This window comes from Pollicipes pollicipes, unplaced genomic scaffold (genome assembly GCF_011947565.3).
Source record: "Pollicipes pollicipes isolate AB1234 unplaced genomic scaffold, Ppol_2.1 Scaffold_6052;HRSCAF=7182_pilon_pilon_pilon, whole genome shotgun sequence".
Classification (NCBI taxonomy): domain Eukaryota; kingdom Metazoa; phylum Arthropoda; class Thecostraca; order Pollicipedomorpha; family Pollicipedidae; genus Pollicipes; species Pollicipes pollicipes.
In genome coordinates this window covers 7,387,734-7,407,327 of record NW_023596805.1, presented here as the reverse complement: position 1 = coordinate 7,407,327, position 19,594 = coordinate 7,387,734, and the positions used below count along the sequence as shown (strand labels likewise).

General features: G+C 50.4%; 1 protein-coding gene across 2 annotated transcripts in view; it reads left to right on the top strand.

Moving 5' to 3' along the window:
* The first annotated feature begins 9,774 nt into the window (after positions 1–9,774).
* Positions 9,775–19,594, top strand: part of LOC119104833 (protein spaetzle 5) — a 44,528-nt gene continuing 34,708 nt past the window's right edge. For both annotated transcript variants that reach the window (XM_037228557.1, XM_037228556.1), the window contains exons 1-2: positions 9,775–9,918; positions 19,183–19,314. In XM_037228557.1, coding sequence (XP_037084452.1) covers positions 9,910–9,918; positions 19,183–19,314 — 141 coding nt within the window. In that variant the 5' untranslated portion in view covers positions 9,775–9,909. The remainder of the gene's footprint in view (positions 9,919–19,182; positions 19,315–19,594) is intronic.

Here is a 19,594-nt window from a genome sequence, read left to right as displayed (position 1 = left end):
AGCAAGGTGACAATTGTCCGAAACGCTCTTGATAACAAATGCCTAGCATCAGCACCACCGGGTGTCCGTTTTTTCATGTGTCGAATGTTCTGGAGGGTTGCCGCATTGACTTAACCGTACACGAAGCATCACTCACCCCTGACGTAATGGTGATTGAAAGACGTCAATCCACCAGCAATGTTTGACTGGGAGTGAAAGTTTTCACGCGAAGGTAATCACAGCGTATAGATCCTGAAGGGGAGACCTTTTAAGAGCAGCCCTTTGTGCAAAGGTTTTCCCTGGGGCTGGACTCTCAAGCACAGCATGACTGCCCGTATTCAAGGCATTGCCAGGGATGGTTAAAGCACGGTAATTGCCACAGAGCCATCGATCTCTGATAAAATGCAGCGCCTATCAGCCCCATGACCATACATGGCAAGAAACGAAGCATCGAACTTCGCATTCCCTTCTCCCCACACCACTGAAGTGGGCGCACCGTCATCAGGCATTGATTCAGCGCGCCGCTCAGACATCTGATGAAATAATAAAAAGTGTAACGAGTAACACCACCACCGCAGTAATCATCATCATGAAATCATCATCGCATCACCATCTTCATAATCATCATCGCATCACCATCTTCATAATCAGCATCAATCACCATCATAATCATCATCAATCACCACAATATCATCATCATGACCATCACCAATCACCATTATCCCCATAATCATCATCATCATAATCACATCATCATCACGTGATGTGATGCTAATAATAACCATCACATCAGCCAAGACGCCCCCGCCGTCCACGACAGAGGCGGACCCCGCAGCCGCAATCACCGAGCCGTCTCTGGCCGGCCACGGCCGACTCCGCCGCCGCCGGGCCGCCGTCCACCATGACTCACAGCACCGCCCGCCGGGCGAAGGCAGGTGTTGCCAGCTGGGCACGTGCCGGATACGGCTTTTTTATCACGTTGGTGCGGCTGCCCGGATTCGCTCTGCGCCGTGTCTGCACGCATGGGCGCGCATCCCGGGAGTCGGCCACTGAAGCTGCTTCGTGCCGGCCGCCGACTGGCATTTCGCACCCGGACGTGGCCACGTGAGGGGGGAAGGGCGCGTCGGACGTGGCCACGTGAGGGGGAGGGCGCGTCGGACGTGGCCACGTAAGGGGGAAGGGCGCGTCGGACGTGGCCACGTGAGGGGGGAAGGGCGAGTCGGACGTGGCCACGTGAGGAGGGAAGGGCGCGTGAGAGGTGGCCACGTCAGGATGGAAGGGCGCGTCGGACGTGGCCACGTGAGGAGGGACAAGTGTGTCTGATGCCCAAGAGAGGTTTTGGGTAAGATTCGTCACTTCGAGACCCTAGTCGAAACCGTGCGGCTTTTCTGACGGGCCGAGCTGCAACAGGAAAATTGCAACGTCTTGTGTACGCTCATAACCCGTGCTGGCATGTGGATGGTCCACGCTTTCAGAAAGTCGAAAAGTTTCCTTGCAAGCTGCATGACAACGTACGAATGCACGTGGATACCTTTGCAACTCTTCTCTCTGTAGCCTTCGAAGCTTTATAATGGTTTATTGACCGGGCCGGTGCGGTGATGCGCAGCATCGTCCCGCACACGCCCTCAAACGCATGACTGGAATTGACGAGGCTCCAGTGTTTGTATGAACGTGAGTTTTTGCGAGGAGTCGAGAGCGATCTTCTATTGTCTACTACTGCTCCGGGACGCTTCGTGCCAAGTTCGCAGCAAGTCGGTTCGGCTCATCTCAAACGGTCAAGTGGTCCGACTCTCGTTGAGTCTCAGAGGCATCAGGGTGAATGAGTGTGAGATGAGGGGATGAGCTAGTCACGCACGAAATTTAGCACCGCCGTGTAACCACCTGCGCCCTACAATCTCACCAACCGGACCTCAGGACTGGCAATCCTTCAACATTAGCGCTTTCACGTTCTGGAAATCCTGGCTGGCTTCATCGTTCCAATGACGTACGATTAAAGCCCCGCCCTGTTTATAGAACCATAAAGCACCGTGTCACAAGGCCGGGGCCCTAATTTCATGCTCCGCGGCTGGGAGGATGTGGTTCACTGAGCCTCTGAGGGCGAGGTGCCCTATGTTCAGAACGCGGCAGCGCGGTGCCCTGAACTCGATGTGCGGTAAATCGGCTGAGAAGAGAGCAGTGGTTGCTTTTGCTTGTTTGAGACAGCTCTTCCTCTGCTGGGCGGAAGCTGAATGACTTTACTTACCTTCGACATTCCGTAAACTCTCTGACCAGGCGTCTTAAGCGGCCTCGTTTTGAATTGCACTAGTTGTTGGTGACCACATCAGCAACCCATTGTGATCCTAAATATGGTGACATTAGCCCCCCCCCCCCCCCCATCATTTCACCCCGGTGTTCATCAACACGCCTCTCGTACACTGCCTGCCTCTGCTAGATCTCGCTCTCAATCGTGTTGACGTAGATTTCATATCACTCCCCACCTACTGGTTCCTCGTCACAGCGTAGAAGGCACTGTAACGGTTACCAAGCAGCTAGATTATAATTGGCAACGGAGAAGGTCTCTAGCCCCATTGAAGAACATTGTCGTGCAGAAATCTACTTGATGTCTGTATCCTAAATTTCCCCTACGTGATTTTGAAACCAACTAAAGAAGTTAGCGCAGCACTTTAAGCACACAATGCCCACCTTAAGCTGATAATGTTAAATACCATGGTCCTCAATCAAACTATCAGAGCCAGGTGCCATCATCCATAGCTTTTTTCTTCTTTACTTTAGAAGCTTAAGTAGCTCCGGAGATTTTTGTTTTGGATTTTTGGGCTAGACCTTCAGAAGCTCTTCTGGCAGTCACCCCACCAGCTCAACACTAATCGGAACTAGTTCTAGCTACGTCACTAGTTGCCTAACCTGTAGGTGCAGTTTAGGACCTCGTGGGCTGAGAAAGCCCATGAAGTCCTGGGCCGAGCAAACCCATGACGTCCTTGTGCTGAGCAAGCCCATGGAGTCCATGTACTGAGCAAGACCATGAAATACATGGGGTGAGCAAGACCATGGGCATCCCTATCAAAAGGGCAATGGGTCGGGTTGTGTAGGGAGTTTGAGAACAATGCGGATATTAGTGTAGCTATGGCAGAGTTTTTTAACCAAATGTCTGATACATACTTCAAAAGTACCATACAGTGCTACTGCTCGTGCTTCTTTTATCCAATGATAGCCCCAGCCACGCTACCGCAACCGCAAACCACCGCAAAAGCTATTATGTGAGCTTGATGTGAACCTTCCTGGAGCTCCTCCCTAATTTAGACCTAACGTGCTGGAAAAATGCAAACGGATGGCCAACGAGTGGGTACCATTGACCAGACATGTTGACGTGGCGCGCCTGGGTACAGTTTCATGGATAGGGGAAGAATTGCGTAGAACACTCCTTACGCTTGATGGCCTATTTGGGTTTATTTCAGCCGTGGAGCGGTGTCTTGAAATTGATTTCCATTTGGAAAGAGGAATGATGCCGTCACTATTTACAACGAAGAGGAAGAATTGTATCATTGCTGACATGTTTAACGGCGCAACAATTGGATGGAACATATACCATTTGACTGCTCACTTATTTCGTTCTATTTCTCCCACTTTTTCAGGCCCCAAGTACCGTCCTGCTGGACTGGTATCCTGCCCAAGTGCAAGTAATTTCAGACGTCCTCATTGTTACTGTTCAGACCATTTAATGTTCACTGAAGACCATATGTTCATAGGGTGATAGCGACTCGCGACAGTTAGCAATCATCAGTTCGCTCGAATTTGTGGAAAATGCACATCAGTTGCCAAATGAATTTAAGAAAATTCTCTCAGCCTAGCTGGAAAGAGTACACCATGCAACGACGAAACCATGTTACCAAGATCTCAACTTAGCAGGCGTTGAAGACTCAATATTTACGTAGGGGGACGGAGCTCACAAGCCCAACCCATATGAGTGCAACGGGTTACGTTTTCCATTGTAAAAGATCACTAGCAACACTACCCGAGAGGCGATTATATCCAAGAAGAATAGACGCGAATTCCTTGGACAACCAGGTGGTAGGCGCCATGTGGTGATCTTGGGTAAAACTTCTACAGGGGGGGGGGGGACCGCATCAAGGGTTTTGCTTCGTATAATACAATGAGGCATAGATCACACTAAAATAGCTTGACATTTTGACATAGAGCTTGTATAACTAACAGAAAAAATTACTTACTTGGGATTTCCGCTATTAACACAAGCAAAATAATCTTAAGTTTCGCACGCTCATTTTTAAACCGCAGGTTGTTTCATGCAAATCGTTTTTTGACTTCAACTTGCTATCATTTTTTGGGAAGGTCCGGCATTTCTATCAATCTGGCAGCAATGTGGAAGCGTGATTTTTAGCGCTACCATTGGTCAGCTCTGCAGACAAATACAGGCTGTCCATAAGCCACCAAATACAGGCTTAACTCCAGGTTGGGGAAGGCCGGGAGGTGGGGAGGTGCCGCGCCAAGAACCTGTTGCTGCGCGAAGGTTGGGATTTTCATTGTTGTCACATTTTTGTTCGTGCTTTGATGCCTGCGCCGTGCAAGTATAAGGCTTATTTTCATGCAGCATGATAACCCGGCGCAAAGCCTGAAGGGCAGCTTCTGACGACTGGTTGGGTGTGGATTTCCACGAAAATTTCGGATTTCAAGACACTGCCATGGCCTTGATCGCCGCATGACTGATGGAATGACAGGATTCGAATGACGTTATTACAGCGTCATGGAAACCTAGGTCGCCTTAAAAAAGTATCCCCGAGGAAACCGGCACATCTTCGCGGGCGCGTAGCCAAAAAACTAGAGAGGTTTAGGTCTTAAAATGGATAAGGCTATGAACTGCACAGAATGGGAATGGTCTTCAAGGCGGTTATTTCTGTTGATTACCTCATGCTAATGTGGAACAATTCCTTTAACTTTCCTAATTTCTATCAAAAGCGATAAACTTTGCCCACTTACCCTTGTAACCAAGCAAATCGTGAATAACTAGGATAATAGGATATTTCAGTGTTAGAATATTTGAATGATGAATTAAGATGACAAAATAAATAAATATAGCGAGGGTCTTAAGGGGCATGCAACGACGGTCAATATTAAATAACTGTATGTGTTTTTTTAACGGAAGCAGTCGTTCAGCAAACAAGTTAATGTAAGCTGAAAAATACTCACAAAAATGGCCGTACACTTCTGAAATTCACCTCAAGGTCTCCAAACGTAGTTTTCTGTCAGCCCTCTAGTGAAAAGTGTCAAAGCGGAAAGAAACCGAGCACCGCGATATACCGTATTCTACGAACGCGTTTCAAAGCGGATCATGCAGCTGGCAACAAAAAGTTTTTTGACCATCCAGGTCCCGACCTCGCCCTCCCAACCCCCTCCCCTCTGGTGCATTGTCCGCGGCCCTCGGCCGTGCCCTGTCGTGTGCGTTCGTCCGTAGCGTCGCACGACCGAACCACGCCTGCTCGGCAGGGCTACGCCTTCAAAAGCCCAATCACAGCCTTGGCTACTGTGGAAGTCCCGACGCCATCACCTTGACTGGGGGCGGGGCGGCGGGGGGGGGGGGGAACTCCGGCGGAAATCATTTTCCAGTCAGCGTATCGCAGGGCCCGCGTGCAGGTCATCTCCAGGTGCCACTGTTGCAATAAAGCGGCGCCGGCAGCCAAGTAATCGTGACAGGATAGAATTTTGCAAGGGCGGGGTCCACACGCGCTGACGCTTAACGGGGGAATATGGGGGTAAATCATTGAACTTTGCGAAATTTAGCACGATGCCTATCGGTCGCCCGTGTAAAGAAGTGATCTCCAGTATCTGTCCTTTCCACTTCTGAACAGTAGCGGAGATTTCGCGAGAAAGCTAAAACGGCGGAAGGGCCGGAACTGGACAGGCCCTAAGATCTATTGTTAAAGTGGGCACATTTCGTGATGTCCCAACGCACAACTGCCGCATTTTTGACAGCATTTACAAAAAAAGACTTCCGCCGCCAGCTGTGACATGTCCTGATTTGTACAAGGTCGACATTCTTCCATACGGTCATTATTTCTCCTAGTCGATATCCTTGAATTTCTCGAGGTGGACCGCCGATCGGTACAGCTATCCGCATTTCGCACTTTGCGATGGGAAAAACAGAAAACGGAATGCACCGCGCCCATAGCGTAAGTGGCAAGTGACAAAGTGAAAGTGAAAGTCACAAGTGAAACATTTTACGAGTCACGTTAAAGCTATGCATGGAATCTATGATAAAGCCCACTAATGAGACTGACTTGCACTTTCCGCCTTCCGAACGCCGTCGGCACGCTCCACTCATCGACGGACACAACATATGGCGTTTCGTGGCATAATTCACAGCTGTTTAGGCCCAGCAAGCATCAGAACGGCACGCAGCGACGTCAACATTCCGTGAGCTACGCTGGTATCGGCGCCATCAGCTGCTGTCAGCATCTTAGCGGGGTTTGCGGTTGCGGCGTTTTACGGGCTGCGATTTGTTGCGGCGCGATGGCGCTCACGGGTAGCCGCTGCACTCTAGCAGTACCTATCAGGGATGTTTGTGTTGACAGTGTTGAACAGAGCAGACCCCGAATAGCGATGTAGAATTTGTGCTGTTGGCATCTGACGTTGTTGACGCTACATGAATGTGCACGTTGTATTAAGCGCTCGCTGTTGCTGACACCTTTTCGAGCATCTCGGGGTCCAATAAGCTATTTGTTTCCTGTCTTTCACTACTCTTCTGGTCAAGCCGTCCTTGATTGCGTAACTTTTGATTTTGTCACTGTATCATTTTTATTTTATGTCGACGTCGCGCAGCAGCCATTCTGGACTAGCGAGCTTGTTGTTTGGCTAGCCGGCCGTGGGCCGGCTGGAAACCCGTTAAATTATGCGCGAGCATTCGGATGGTTAACTCGGAGTGGACAAATCTCCGCCTTTAACCATTCGCTGATAATGGAAAACTCCTGCCAGCCATTGCATAGTTTCTGCAGTCTTTTTCTTGTTACACAAAAGCTGGTCATTATACTTGGAAATCTTACACACATCACCAAACGTCATTACCTTGGGATTATAGGATAAATGTAACTTGATGCCATAACATTAAAGCAGATGTGTAGTGCATTTTCTTCTCCACTTTAAACAGTAAAATCCATTATCGGAAAAAAATTGCAGATTAGCCACCAGCTAATCGCAAATTCGGCCAGGCCGGGCACCCGCCGGGCTGTGGGCGGGCCCCTGGGGAGGAGGGGGGGGGGGGAGCAGGGCGCCGACCCCAAAGCGGACTAGCCGCAGCCAGCCTTGGAGATAATTTACTGCCTTATGTGCACCTTTGCTGCCTGGTAGGTCAGCTTTCTAATGACTGCTTACCTTACCTGATGATGTCAGCTTTTAACTTCACAACGCGGCAGCTGATATGGATGACGTCTGTCGATAAAAATAATTGTCATATTCTGACATCATGATACGATATCTAACGGCAACTACTGCAGGCGCCAGGCGCCAAAGACGTGTTATTAGAGCACGTAAATGTCATGGCCTCCGCGGTATCTCACGTGACCCGATTTTGATGCTCTCCGGGCGAAACTATAGCGATATTTAGATTAAGTTCGTGTCATTTGCGCATTGTGTCTGCACCAGTGCTCTGGTACCCGTGCAAACCCATCCTTTTAGGGGCGGTTGCCTGTTTCGTACCTATATCGTGTGTCGTTCAGCTGGAGCGATCCTAGAATGTTTACCTGAGGGAAAGATCGAAGACAAACTGCTGAAAAGCTACCGTGGCGCACAGAATGCGGGTTCAGGTCATGCCTGTGAAATAAACGGAAAAAGCTGTCTTCACCTGCAAGACCCAAGCATTGTCACGTCGACCTTCATATTGAGATGACAGCTACGTCATCACGAGAGGTGTGAGCACGCGCGACAGCCTCTGGGATGCACTCCTGGGGGTGTATCGTCGGCTAGCCCAAGCCCAAAACCGGCTACTCGCAGCCAACCTTGGAGCTTGTTTACTGTCGTGTGTGCCTTTCCTGCTTGATGGGCCAGCTTTCTAATGACAGCTTACACTGTCTGGTAGACAGCTAGCTTTTAGCAGTACATCGCGTCAACAAATATAGGCGATGTCTGTCAATCAAGTTGGTTGTCGCATTCTGGTAAAAAGACACATCTAACGGCCTTTCCCAAGAGCGCCAGGCAGCCCAGATGTGTTAGTAAGGCAAATAACGGTAACAGCCTCAGAAATATGTCACATGAACTGGTGATGAGACTGTCAGGGGAATTACCTACAACGATATCGGATTAAGCCAGATGCACCTGATCATTGCCACGACCCAAAAACAGCCGCGTCGGTGTTGCGCCAATTAGAATGTCGATTACACATCTCTCTATTCCCTCGTCTCTATCTCTATCTCGTCTCTATCGGTCTCTCGTCTATTAAGATGACAGCAGCGCCACCACAAGAGGTGTGAACAAATGCACCAGGAGGCTGGATAGGTCAGCTACAGCGGTGCGAGCAAAGCTAGTGTGATCGCAGCTAGCTGGCAGCGGTGCCGGTGCAGCTCGCCGCAGCATGACAAATCGAACATGTCACACAGCAGCAACAATTCAGCACCAATACAAGCAGCAGCTGAACAGAGCCGTAAAATTTGGCAGAGCTATGCACTGAACGCATCTAGTTACTAACCGAGAACTCTATAAAGCTAGCTGCTAGTCTTAGAGCTCTACGAAACCAGTTAACATTTTGAGAACTATACGAAACTAGCTATTAGTTTGAGAACCTTGTGAAACTACAGAGTGTTTCATCTCATATGCCAAACTTAAAAGTGGAAGTACGGATACTGGAAATGAATCAGACACGCGCTATCTGACGAGTATTGGTGGTTAATGCTGAACATTTAGATTGTCTTCCTTCACACAATCAACGTGGTCTGGAAGCTAAAGATGCAGGCCTCCGTACCCTTGCTCAGCAGCTGAACACGCCAATTGAAGGGTACCAGCAGATGAAGGTCATCCGAGAATGGGAGAATATTCGTATTCATGGGGCTGGCGGGGAACCTTTTTGATAGGCACATGAACAATGACTATAAACATAGAAAGTTCGAAATTTTCAAAGCCTGCAATATAAAGAAATACCTTTAAGAAATGTTTTGTATGCATCTATCACTTTTTCAGACATATGTTGCGAATGAAATACCGGGTAATTGCTACCTTTATCTTGTTACTAGCTAACTAATTAAGTTGAAGAAAAAAATTAAAAAAAAGATCGGCTTTTTTGTTTTACGTGAGTGTTCCCTACGGAGTCCTTTTTTGGGGTGGGGAACTGGCTACCGTGCAGCAGGTGCCGACACTCAGCATCCATACTATTCCGGTATCTAAAAAACAAAGCTACGGTCGCTCTCACTATGCTGGGTTTTTATATACACGCCCCGTTTGACCTCGTCCCTTAACCCTGCTCTGTTTGCTCCCAGTGCCGCACGATGCTGCATTAAGAGTGAGCCACGGCGTACATGACCTAAGGTCGACGCAGCAAAGAAGGCCGGAGCATGACCGAATCCCGCAGGGCTCGGTGGCCCCGTCGACCTGGGGACCGGAGTCCGCGGCACCGTCGGTCCCGCGGTCCCGACCGGGACCAGAGTCCAGGCCCAGACCGGGACAGGACTCTCGTTCCGGGCCGTCCCGTTCCGTCCGGCGCCGCCCGGCCAGTGAAAGTGAGCCACCGCCGCTTCGGGATTTTCCGAGCTCTCCGCCGGCGGAGGAGCCCGCCCGCAGTCTGCGGCACGTGCGCGCGCCGGTTGGAGGGCTGCGTTGGTGCGCGTGTCGGCCGGCGAGACATGTGACGGCACCCAGCGAACTGGAGCGAAAAACGCACGGCGCGCGGTCGGTACCAAACGGACATTGCTTAAAACGTCTTCGAGCGCCCGTGCTAGGATGAATCCGGTAAGTGGCACCGAAAGCGCGAAGAGGTGACTGGCTGAAAACGCTCGTGCCGCTGCCGGTCGCTCACCATTGAGCAGCCAAGGGCGTCGCTCCACCGCGTGGCACGCGCCTTTCATAGCGGATGCGGTCAAGTGGGTAATGAGGCAACGTTCTGTAGGACCACGACGAGCCCCCGTCCCCACGGGCTCCTGTCCAATTCACAGGTTTGCCAGGACGCGTTCGTCAGTACGTTAGGCCCCTTTTTCGATTGCGGGACTGGTGCCGTTTGAACACGCGACCGGTCTTGCAGGGTCAGTGTGGTTTATGCGGCGCCCGCGCTCGCTGTGGTGAGGTGTGGGGGACTGATCTCACACGGGCAAGGTCAAAAGTACCAGATTGGCAGCGGTATTTTGCCTTACATGCTAGGGTCAGAGCAATTCATTGTGGCGGCTCTGACCGCAGCTCACGCGGGTAAAGATAACGGGAAAGAACATGTCACATGTCCTATCAGATATGCAAACCGCCAAAGTTTAGCTCCTGTACACGTTAACGTGCTGGCGTCACGGGCTGCACCTTCGCTCGCTGCATGTCCATATGCCTTAACATTGCGGTTCTGTTGCATCCCATAATGCATGCTTTAGGATGGGTTTAAGCGTCTCACGACTCACGTCCAAACAAGTGGCCAGCAATGATGCAATATTCGGTGCATGATCATAGTGACAACCATTGCATGCTTTCCGCCTTTTGATGTAAAAACCGGCTGCGTCGAAACGTGATGGTATGCTCTGGTTTGCCTGCTCGAAACGCCCGCAGCATTAACTGAAGTTGGCTATCTTCTGGAGCTTCATGTTGAATGACTGTGGAATACTCTTGAAGATATGCAGTTCATTCAGGTATATAAGTGCATTCCAGCATAAGCCGTTTAAAAACCATATAGATGCCAACATTGACTGGTTTTCCCAGTCCCAAACGGAAAAATGTGAACTAATCCGAAGCGGAAATCGTCAAAAACAGCCAAAGTCTGCTACAATTCCGCCCATTCCAGCGTGAGCACGTCACGGCCAGCACATGTCAAAACCTGTGTGACGCATACCGGAAGCCCGCTCTGTTTACGCTTCCGCTAAATCGTGCGAGATATCAGTGGTGTCATCATGGACGGCACATGTCTGCCGGCATTCTCAACTGTCGCGGCAGGTGCATTCAGTGGAGGTCTCCGGTTCATCAGCTCGGCAGGATCTAGCGCAGCCTAGGGCTTAATGGTGGAGCTTTTCCAGAACATCCGTTGCGACACGGACCGCCTTTGCGTGTCGAGTTAGGATGACGCCGAATCCGTCGTCTAGGCAACAAACGAGTTATTCCAGCCTCGGGCTGCATCGCTTTTTAAGATTTTTCCCCGCATCTTTTGAATGGATGGATTTCTGGGATCAGAGCTCACGTCAAACAGCGCTTGTTGTGTGAACCCTGGCCCTACCATCCGATCATGGAATTCCTGGCCAACGCCAGGATTCGGTGGCGAAAGTTGAGCGTGCTGCAATGCCCGGCACGGACCGTCCTGCCCTCTGACGCAACCTGACCTCTGGCGAGGCCGCTGCCACCGATCACAGATCGTACCCTTCAAGGGCATATAGCGAGCCCCTAAAGCGGCTCGAACCCACCCCGCCACGTATGGGCAGGTCGGAGGACGAGTGCTTTAACCAACCGAGCTGTCGAGACGGACTTTCGCGCGCCGCGCATGGATTTAGGCGTTTTTAAGATGTGGACTTACATACAGACGAGTTTTGTACTGATTTTTCCTGGCGTTGTTCATCATAACTTACTCACGTGTGCTCCAAAAATTCTTTCGCGCCTGCCGTGGATGTAGCCTAACGCACACTCTAAGGCTGGAGTTCGCCTATTTATCATTCGGTTCGTTTCGGTTGATGTCAAATTCATTCGGTTTACGTCGGTTTTATTCAGTTTGGTTTGAAGCTGATATTTCAGTTAATCCTGGAACAGTTGCGCAGTCAGCTGATGCTTCAGCTGATGCTTCAGCTGACTAACCCGGTGTACTTCCGAAGACCAATGCAAGTTTGTCCCCGTGTCGCTGCGGAACTGCTGGACTGCTGCTGCGGACCACTGGAGGACATGCCTCATTGTCGTCTTGTTGTGATGGGCATGAGTTTGCGCACACTCCCAAAACATGCTCATTTGTTGCGTGACGTCATGCGGGAATGAAATCCATTGGCTCTTCCAACGTCCTTGAGGCATACAAATGTCCGCGTGTGTTGTATTATGACCTGATAATTAAAGCACGCACATCTACAAATGCAACGGTTTGTAATTTGTATCCTGTCCTATTCCCGACACACGAGGCTGTGTTCAGACACCCAGAAGACTGCTTCGCAAAAAGTGCTGTACGGCAGCGTGTCCCACTGATACAGTCCTGCTCTACTTTGCCAGTCTACGCTCTATATCATATGATGCCCTGCGCCGCGCATGCCAAAAACCCATTTCTATAGCATAAGTTATATAAGCCCATTCCCGAGCATCCTAATCGTCCACCTCAGCAGAGCTCAGCGGCGGCAAAGGCTTTGGGAAGTTGGAGCTCTTGAAACAGAAAAATCAGGCTCTGGGAAATCACAGCATTCACCCGACTCGAGTGCTTTGGGAGCGCGACCAGTCTACCCAGGGTTGAAGCGGGCAACCGACAACGCTTGCATTCACCGTGCACCATTTTTTCGAGTCAGTCGTTAAAAAGCGACAAATCTCACAGTGCAAGCAATCTGCCCGTCGCGTGCCAGGCCTACTCCGGAAAACGGATAGAAACAACTCGCATATGGAGAGGACTTGGCGCCATGCCAGGGGCTTCACCCTGGCAGGTGCAGCTTGCACTGGCAAGACCTGCGCTTTCGTGCGAGAATCTAGCCTATCTCGCCCGGCGGTGCAAGGCTTAGTGGCCGATGCCACACGCGCGGGAGGCGTACAGGGGCAGACCTACCAGCCCAGCACGGAAGGCGTGTCCGTCAGGTGGGGCCGTTGCCGCCTCGGGGGTCAGCGAGACGGCGGTGCGCGCGGCCGGCCCCCCGCCCACAGACAGGCAGCGGGATGGGGGAGCAGACACGCGGCTGGCTATTGGCTAACCCGGAAGATTACCCGGCTAGTTTGTGCTGAAGTGGAGGGATTTGGAGGCGGACTTAGCTGCGGTAGGAGGTGGTTACCACCGCGGATGATCGGTTTAATGTGGGGAGGGGGGGACTAAGGAGAGGTCAGTTGGGAAGGACTTCGAAAACTGATACATCCTGTTCATTTGCGAACCGGAACAACCGAGTGGCCCCACCCTCGAACCAATCACGCAGATTTCGCTGGGAACTGTGCGGACTTAAGCACCCGTGTCAGGCCTCGGCTGCCACGAACGTTATCAGACCATCGTCTTCACCACTGCGGGATGGCAAGCGTTTCCGGCTCAAGATAAGGCGTGCATGAGAGCATACCAAGACCACAGGTCCTGCAAATTGCAGCGGCGTCAGGATGACTTGCGGTTTTTTGTTTTGGGACAGTGGGGCTATTTAGGTGATCGGGTCCTTTCGCTCCGGTTGTATGAACGTACCGTCCATGGTGTCAGTTGATGTTGATGATGTTGACACGTGCCTAGTGCGTCGGTGCAGGTCCTTCAGTTAACGTAATTTAGGCGGATGGAACGAGATAGAACCTCATGCTTTCGCTTGCGCCAACCCAGCTCTCCTAGAGGCTGCTGTCGACGTCGTGTCTTCTGAGGCGCGCTGTTTGAGCCAGGACGGTCGCTTCTCGACTTCAAAAAGGACATTGACGGGTTTCTGGCATCAGTTGTGTTCAAAAACTTCAACGCCATGCTTAGAAAAACGCTGAAAGCGGTGGACCAAGCCCCAACTCAGAAGCGTGCCATCAGTGATGTAGCCTGTACACGACCTAGCCAGTTACCTCACCATGTGGGCGCCATTGGGTTTATCCAACAGGTGAAGTCCTCTTCTTCACAACCGATCTCTCGTGTTCACGGGGTCTGTGGGCCATTCACCGTTGTGCAACCGGTCTCCGGGGCACTGGGCAGCACCGCCATCACTTTGCGTCCGCTCACCGTGTGCACCCCTTGTTCCGATCAGATCGTTTCTTTGCTAACGGAGACAGGTGTTGGCTCTCTTCCATGTGACATCTACACAAAGCACGCTCTCAGTTGGTGAAGTTGAAGATGCTGTCTTTTCTTGTCCTTATCCTTGGGTACCGAACCTGAGTCCCTGGGTACCGCGTCCCGTGTCACGGTAGCGGGTGATAGTATATATCATTACGGGAATTCGTGTCAGATAAAGAAACAACGCTAACAGCGATCGCCCATAGTAGGTTTCCGCCGAGCAATATCCCCCTTCCCCCTTCTCCTCCTTCTTTAAGCAGCACCTTTCACTTCACACGCTTGTCAAGACGTGTTTTTATTCTCAGTTTGATTTACGTGAAAGCTCACCATCCATCAATGCGGTGCACGGAGCTCGAAAGTCATCCATCGTCTTCGTGCATTTTGGGATATCTCCCTTGCTGTCACATCTACACCCAAAATGGCAATATAAAATCACACACTTTCCAGCGGCGAGGCAGGTTGCAAATGTTTTGCAGTCGTCGGCTGGCGGTCACAAAGTGGCGCAGGGGAGCTCTGACCTATCCCAATTCTGCAGCTCTTGGTGCTGTTCAGGTGCTAGGTGGCTGGGCCGACGATAGGTTTAGGCAGTCAAAATACTTGAAATATTCTGCCACATTTTCGCAAACGGTTTTGACACCTGGCAGGTTCGTTCACGATATGATTCTGACAGGTGTGCATCTACAAGAACCCATAATCGACCAGCAGTGTCAGATGGGAATCATTAGAATAGCCTCCGTGACAGTTCGTAATAGTTAAGTTGAAACTTACACCTTACCTCGATTCGATCACTCTACCGTTTTGCCAGATCGCAGTTTCTACATAAAACTTCAATGCTCGCTGGCATATAATTCATGCAACAGATGACTATCCAGCGAAAGCAACATTTTTAAATTAAAGTGTAACCATATTAGATTTCTCAGCTGGGTATGTTAATACTTGTATATCTAAGGCCTTATTTCAGGCTGTATAATGGGTAGTACACTGGGCCGTTATTTTCCTATATATATATATATATATATATATATATATATATATATATATATATATATATATATATTATTTATGGCATATCTAATTTCAGGCTGTGTGACACCGGACCCGTATTTCAACTTGGCGGATTCATACCCTGGTGGGTGGACCCAAATCTCCGTGCTATCTCGTAAAAAATATCGATAAGCTGCCCAAAGTGGTCAGAGAATTGTTGTCTGCTAAAGATTGAGAAACTGGATTGAAAAACAGCGTTACGCTTAAAGTAACCACCTTGAATCTTGCCATGTGTGGCAAAATGGTTTACTGATACCGAAGCGCACTTGCAGAAATCTTCTATGCAAGGTGAAATGTCTGCATCCCTATAAATCTAGTACAGTGCGGCTTTTATATTAAAGTGGAGTGGAAGTCTAACTGCATCGGGTTCTCACTCATGGCTGGATGCACTGAATGTCATTATCTGTTTTAAAGACAATATTGACCAACGGATTTATCCTTTGCCGCTGGGCTTGGATTATACTTGATACAAGCAATAAATAATTTGGACTCTTGGTTTTTCAGCATTGTGAGGTCAGAGCTCCCCTTTTTACAGTTATTTTCCTTCAACGTGTGAAGAGGTACCGGCTAACTGTTGTCCAGCGAACATTGGTTACCTTGTCAATGCTTTACGTTTAAAGCTGTGGGGAGGATCATGAGTCAGATACACAGTTTGAAACGTTGCCTGTTGACAAAACAAACAATATTTTCATAAAAATGTTGTTTGCCTAGTACCGTCTGGTGCATTTAAGATCGATTATTGTCAGTATAGGATATTTAAGCTCATGAGTGAGGCTGCACCACTACTAGATAATTATGCATACGCATCTGCACCTCTGCGGTAGTGCATCTTGGTCGTATTCTCTCCACCGACCGCACATCTTCCTCTCCGAAAAGTCATGTGAGCATGTCTTCCGACTTAGTGAAGCGTGCACGCGATGATCGTAATGCACCTGTGATGCACATGATTGCCCCATTGCGGTGCGCTCAAAGTTGAGGTGTGCTCCTATCGACAGCCGGCCTGCTGGCCTATCAGACGTATTTGCCATTTCGCCGGAATTGGCAGCCACAACATCCAAGCCATCGCAAGATCGGGCACGGTGGCCCCTCTAAGCAAGGCTTGCGTATTGGCATCTAAAGATAGTAATGGTACGTGATGGTAGGGGCGAAACATGTAACTTGTAAATCACGGCTGGTTACTAGTCACCCGATGCATCTATTAAGCAAAGGAATGGTGCACAACATCAGATAGCTCTTCGTGGCACTATCTCTCTGTATGTTGGGAATTACAACATAGCACTTGTTTATGCTTTGTCCTGTGAAGCAGTTGCAAACAGAGCATGGCAGGAATAAGAAAAAGACGGAAGCTTTCAAGGGCTTCGCCATAAGGCGGACTACATAACAGAGCGTTGCAATCGGTTGCATTGCACGAAATTTAAACCGCTTGTGGCTGCCGATGCGCTTTCTGACGGGCCTAACACGGCAACCGATCCATATGCTTGCCGGTCGAGAATGCCCATTGTCTCCGTCGCGATTGTCAAATGAGCTCTTGACAAATCGCGGGTGAAAATCGACATCTGCCGGCGGAAGTCTGGGAGCTTAACCGCAGTCTCCTTACCACGCACGTGAGGATTCTGGACTCCCTGCACGTGAGGATTCTGGACTCCACGCACGTGAGGATTCTGGACTCCACGCACGTGAGGATTCTGGACTCCCTGCACGTGAGGATTCTGGACTCCACGCACGTGAGGATTCTGGACTCCCTGCACGTGAGGATTCTGGACCCCCTGCACGTGAGGATTCTGGACTCCCTGCACGTGAGGATTCTGGACTCCCTGCACGTGAGGATTCTGGACTCCCTGCACGTGAGGATTCTGGACTCCCTGCACGTGAGGATTCTTGACTCCCTGCACGTGAGGATTCTTGACTCCCTGCACGTGAGGATTCTTGACTCCCTGCACGTGAGGATTCTGGACTCCCTGCACGTGAGGATTCTGGACTCCCTGCACGTGAGGATTCTGGGCTCCCTGCACGTGAGGATCCTGGACTCCTGCACGTGAGGATTCTGACTCCCTGCACGTGAGGATTCTGGACTCCCTGCACGTGAGGATTCTGGACTCCCTGCACGTGAGGATTCTGGGCTCCCTGCACGTGAGGATTCTGGACTCCCTGCACGTGAGGATTCTGGACTCCCTGCATGCACGGCGCATCCTCGAGGCAGTGAAAGTGGTTGGACTGGGCCGGCACCACCGCCGGGCCAGAGGACCCAGCCAAACGCTTTCGCATGCGGACTGGATCGATCACCGGGAGGTGGGGTGTCTCGTGCGACCATCGCCTGGCGCACTGGCGAGGCAGGCGATGTAAAACCACGCCCTCCCTGCTTACATCATCGGCAAGGACATCGCGGGCTTACTTCTTCACTTCCAAGACCTGTGTCGATAGCATCACTCGAAACGCCTGATGTTTTGACCTCGCATTATTGCATATTTCTCTTTGTGAGGTGCTTATGCCGGTCGCGTGATGATTTTCGAAGTTCCTGTTTGGCCATCGCTCCCAGTGACGTCCATGATCCGTTCACCGGACAAACGCCCAGTACTGCTCTGGCCGAGGTAGCATGAGCGTAAACACGCCCCTCGCAACATGCGGAGGCACCATGCAGATATTGCCCACGAGCGAAAAGGCTGAACAAGAAATTTAATTGTGTGCGCGAGTAGACTGGTAAGCGCGCGTATCTCGCACCCGGGGAAAGCGTACCCGCCTTCGAGACGGGGTAAGCAATCTTGTACCGCCACAGATCGAAAGACATAATGACCTTGATCGCACTCCTGCACCATGCGCCTCGGCGAAAATCGCATTACACTTGTAGAGATTTTCACCATATTTGTCCGGCCCTGTGCCTGCTTTCTTTCGGCGGCGTGTTCGCCTTGCAACCTGCAATCATGGTGCTAAATTTGTGCCCTGAGATAAGACGATTTTGGGAGGGACAGTGATGCTTCCAAATTCATCGGCGTACATTTTGGCCATATTATGATCAGGTACGCAATACACTTCTTCGATAATCTTGTGGTTTTGATCGCATTGCTTGCTATGTCGAGATGGCTACATTTCCCTGCACGACGACGCAGTTTGATAGCAGGAAACTGTTATGCTTTGGAACTTGGTAGACAATCTTCTACTCCCCCCCCCCCCCCCAGATTAAAACACATAATGACCTTAATCGCACTACCCAAACCGTGCACCGATTTACAGTATGTTGAACTTCAAGCTTTTGTATATTAAATGTGTGTTTCCACATATCTTCACGAATGTGCGCTGAAGGCATTTTTTACATAGTTGGTTCATCCCTTGCTTATAAGCCCGTATGTGGCGTGTACATCGCTGCACGCGCCGCGTGGTATCAAAGGCTGCGTGCACGTTTGTGTATGTTTCCAAATGGAGGTAGGCTGCGTGGAAGAATCCAGAATTTGAACGTCTTGTAAAATTGATTTTTCTTTCTTCGGTCTACTTGAAATTTATTTTTCTTTCTTTTGGGTATTTGAGCTTTTCAGGGGCAGCGGACGTGATCCGTTTGACTTGGTTTACAATATGCATGACCTTTAGTTGCGGTACATTACTCAGCACTTCCACTGCCCTTGCAAACATAACTCAGCACACAGATTGCTGCAAAATGTCTGGAAATGACTAGTCACTATCTAGCGTTTATTTCTCGGTCACGATCATCATCTGAATATCTGAATCACTAAATTACTATCCGACGTGGTCCTAGTTGCAAATGTCCCTTTCCGGCGCAACGCCTGACCGAGTTTCGCGCGACGGTGTTATGACTTTCGCTCCTGACCAAGTGGTTACAAGCGACGGTGTCATGCGACGGTGTCACTTCCGCATCTGACCAAGTGGTGACAAGCAACGGTGTCATGCGAAGGTGTCACTTTCGTGCCTGACCGAATGGTCACAAGCGACGGTGCCGTGCGACGGTGTCACTTTCGCGCCTGACCAAGTGGTCACAAGTGACGGTGTCATGCCACGGTGTCATGACTTTGCGGCCTGGCCAGGTGGTCACAAGCGACGGTGTCGCACGACAGTGCCGCGGCACAATATCTGACAGACTTCTTTGTCTCCAGGACAACGGCTGCAGGAACGGCCGGAGGTCAGCAGATTTGAGCCTCTGGAAAGCTGTGGTGACCTGTCTGGTGACCTTGCTCTTGCTGTGGAGTCCGGCAGGGTGCAACGACTTGAGCAGCCTGATGGACATGGTGAGTCAGAAGATGTTAATGTTTGGTGGGTGGTTCAAAGTGAATGTACCACTTGTGACTTTGCGAGTGAATTTAGTGTTTGTATGAAAGTCACGATGTGTGTTTCGAAAGATGCTAAAGAAAGATGTGAGACTTTTCCTCGCAAGGGCGAAAAAGATGTGAGACTTTTCCTCGCAAGGGTGAACAGTTCTCAAACTGTATTCATCACGTAACACCTGTCACCTGCCACCTGTCACCTATCACCTCCTACCTGGCATCTGGCACCTGATAAATGACACCT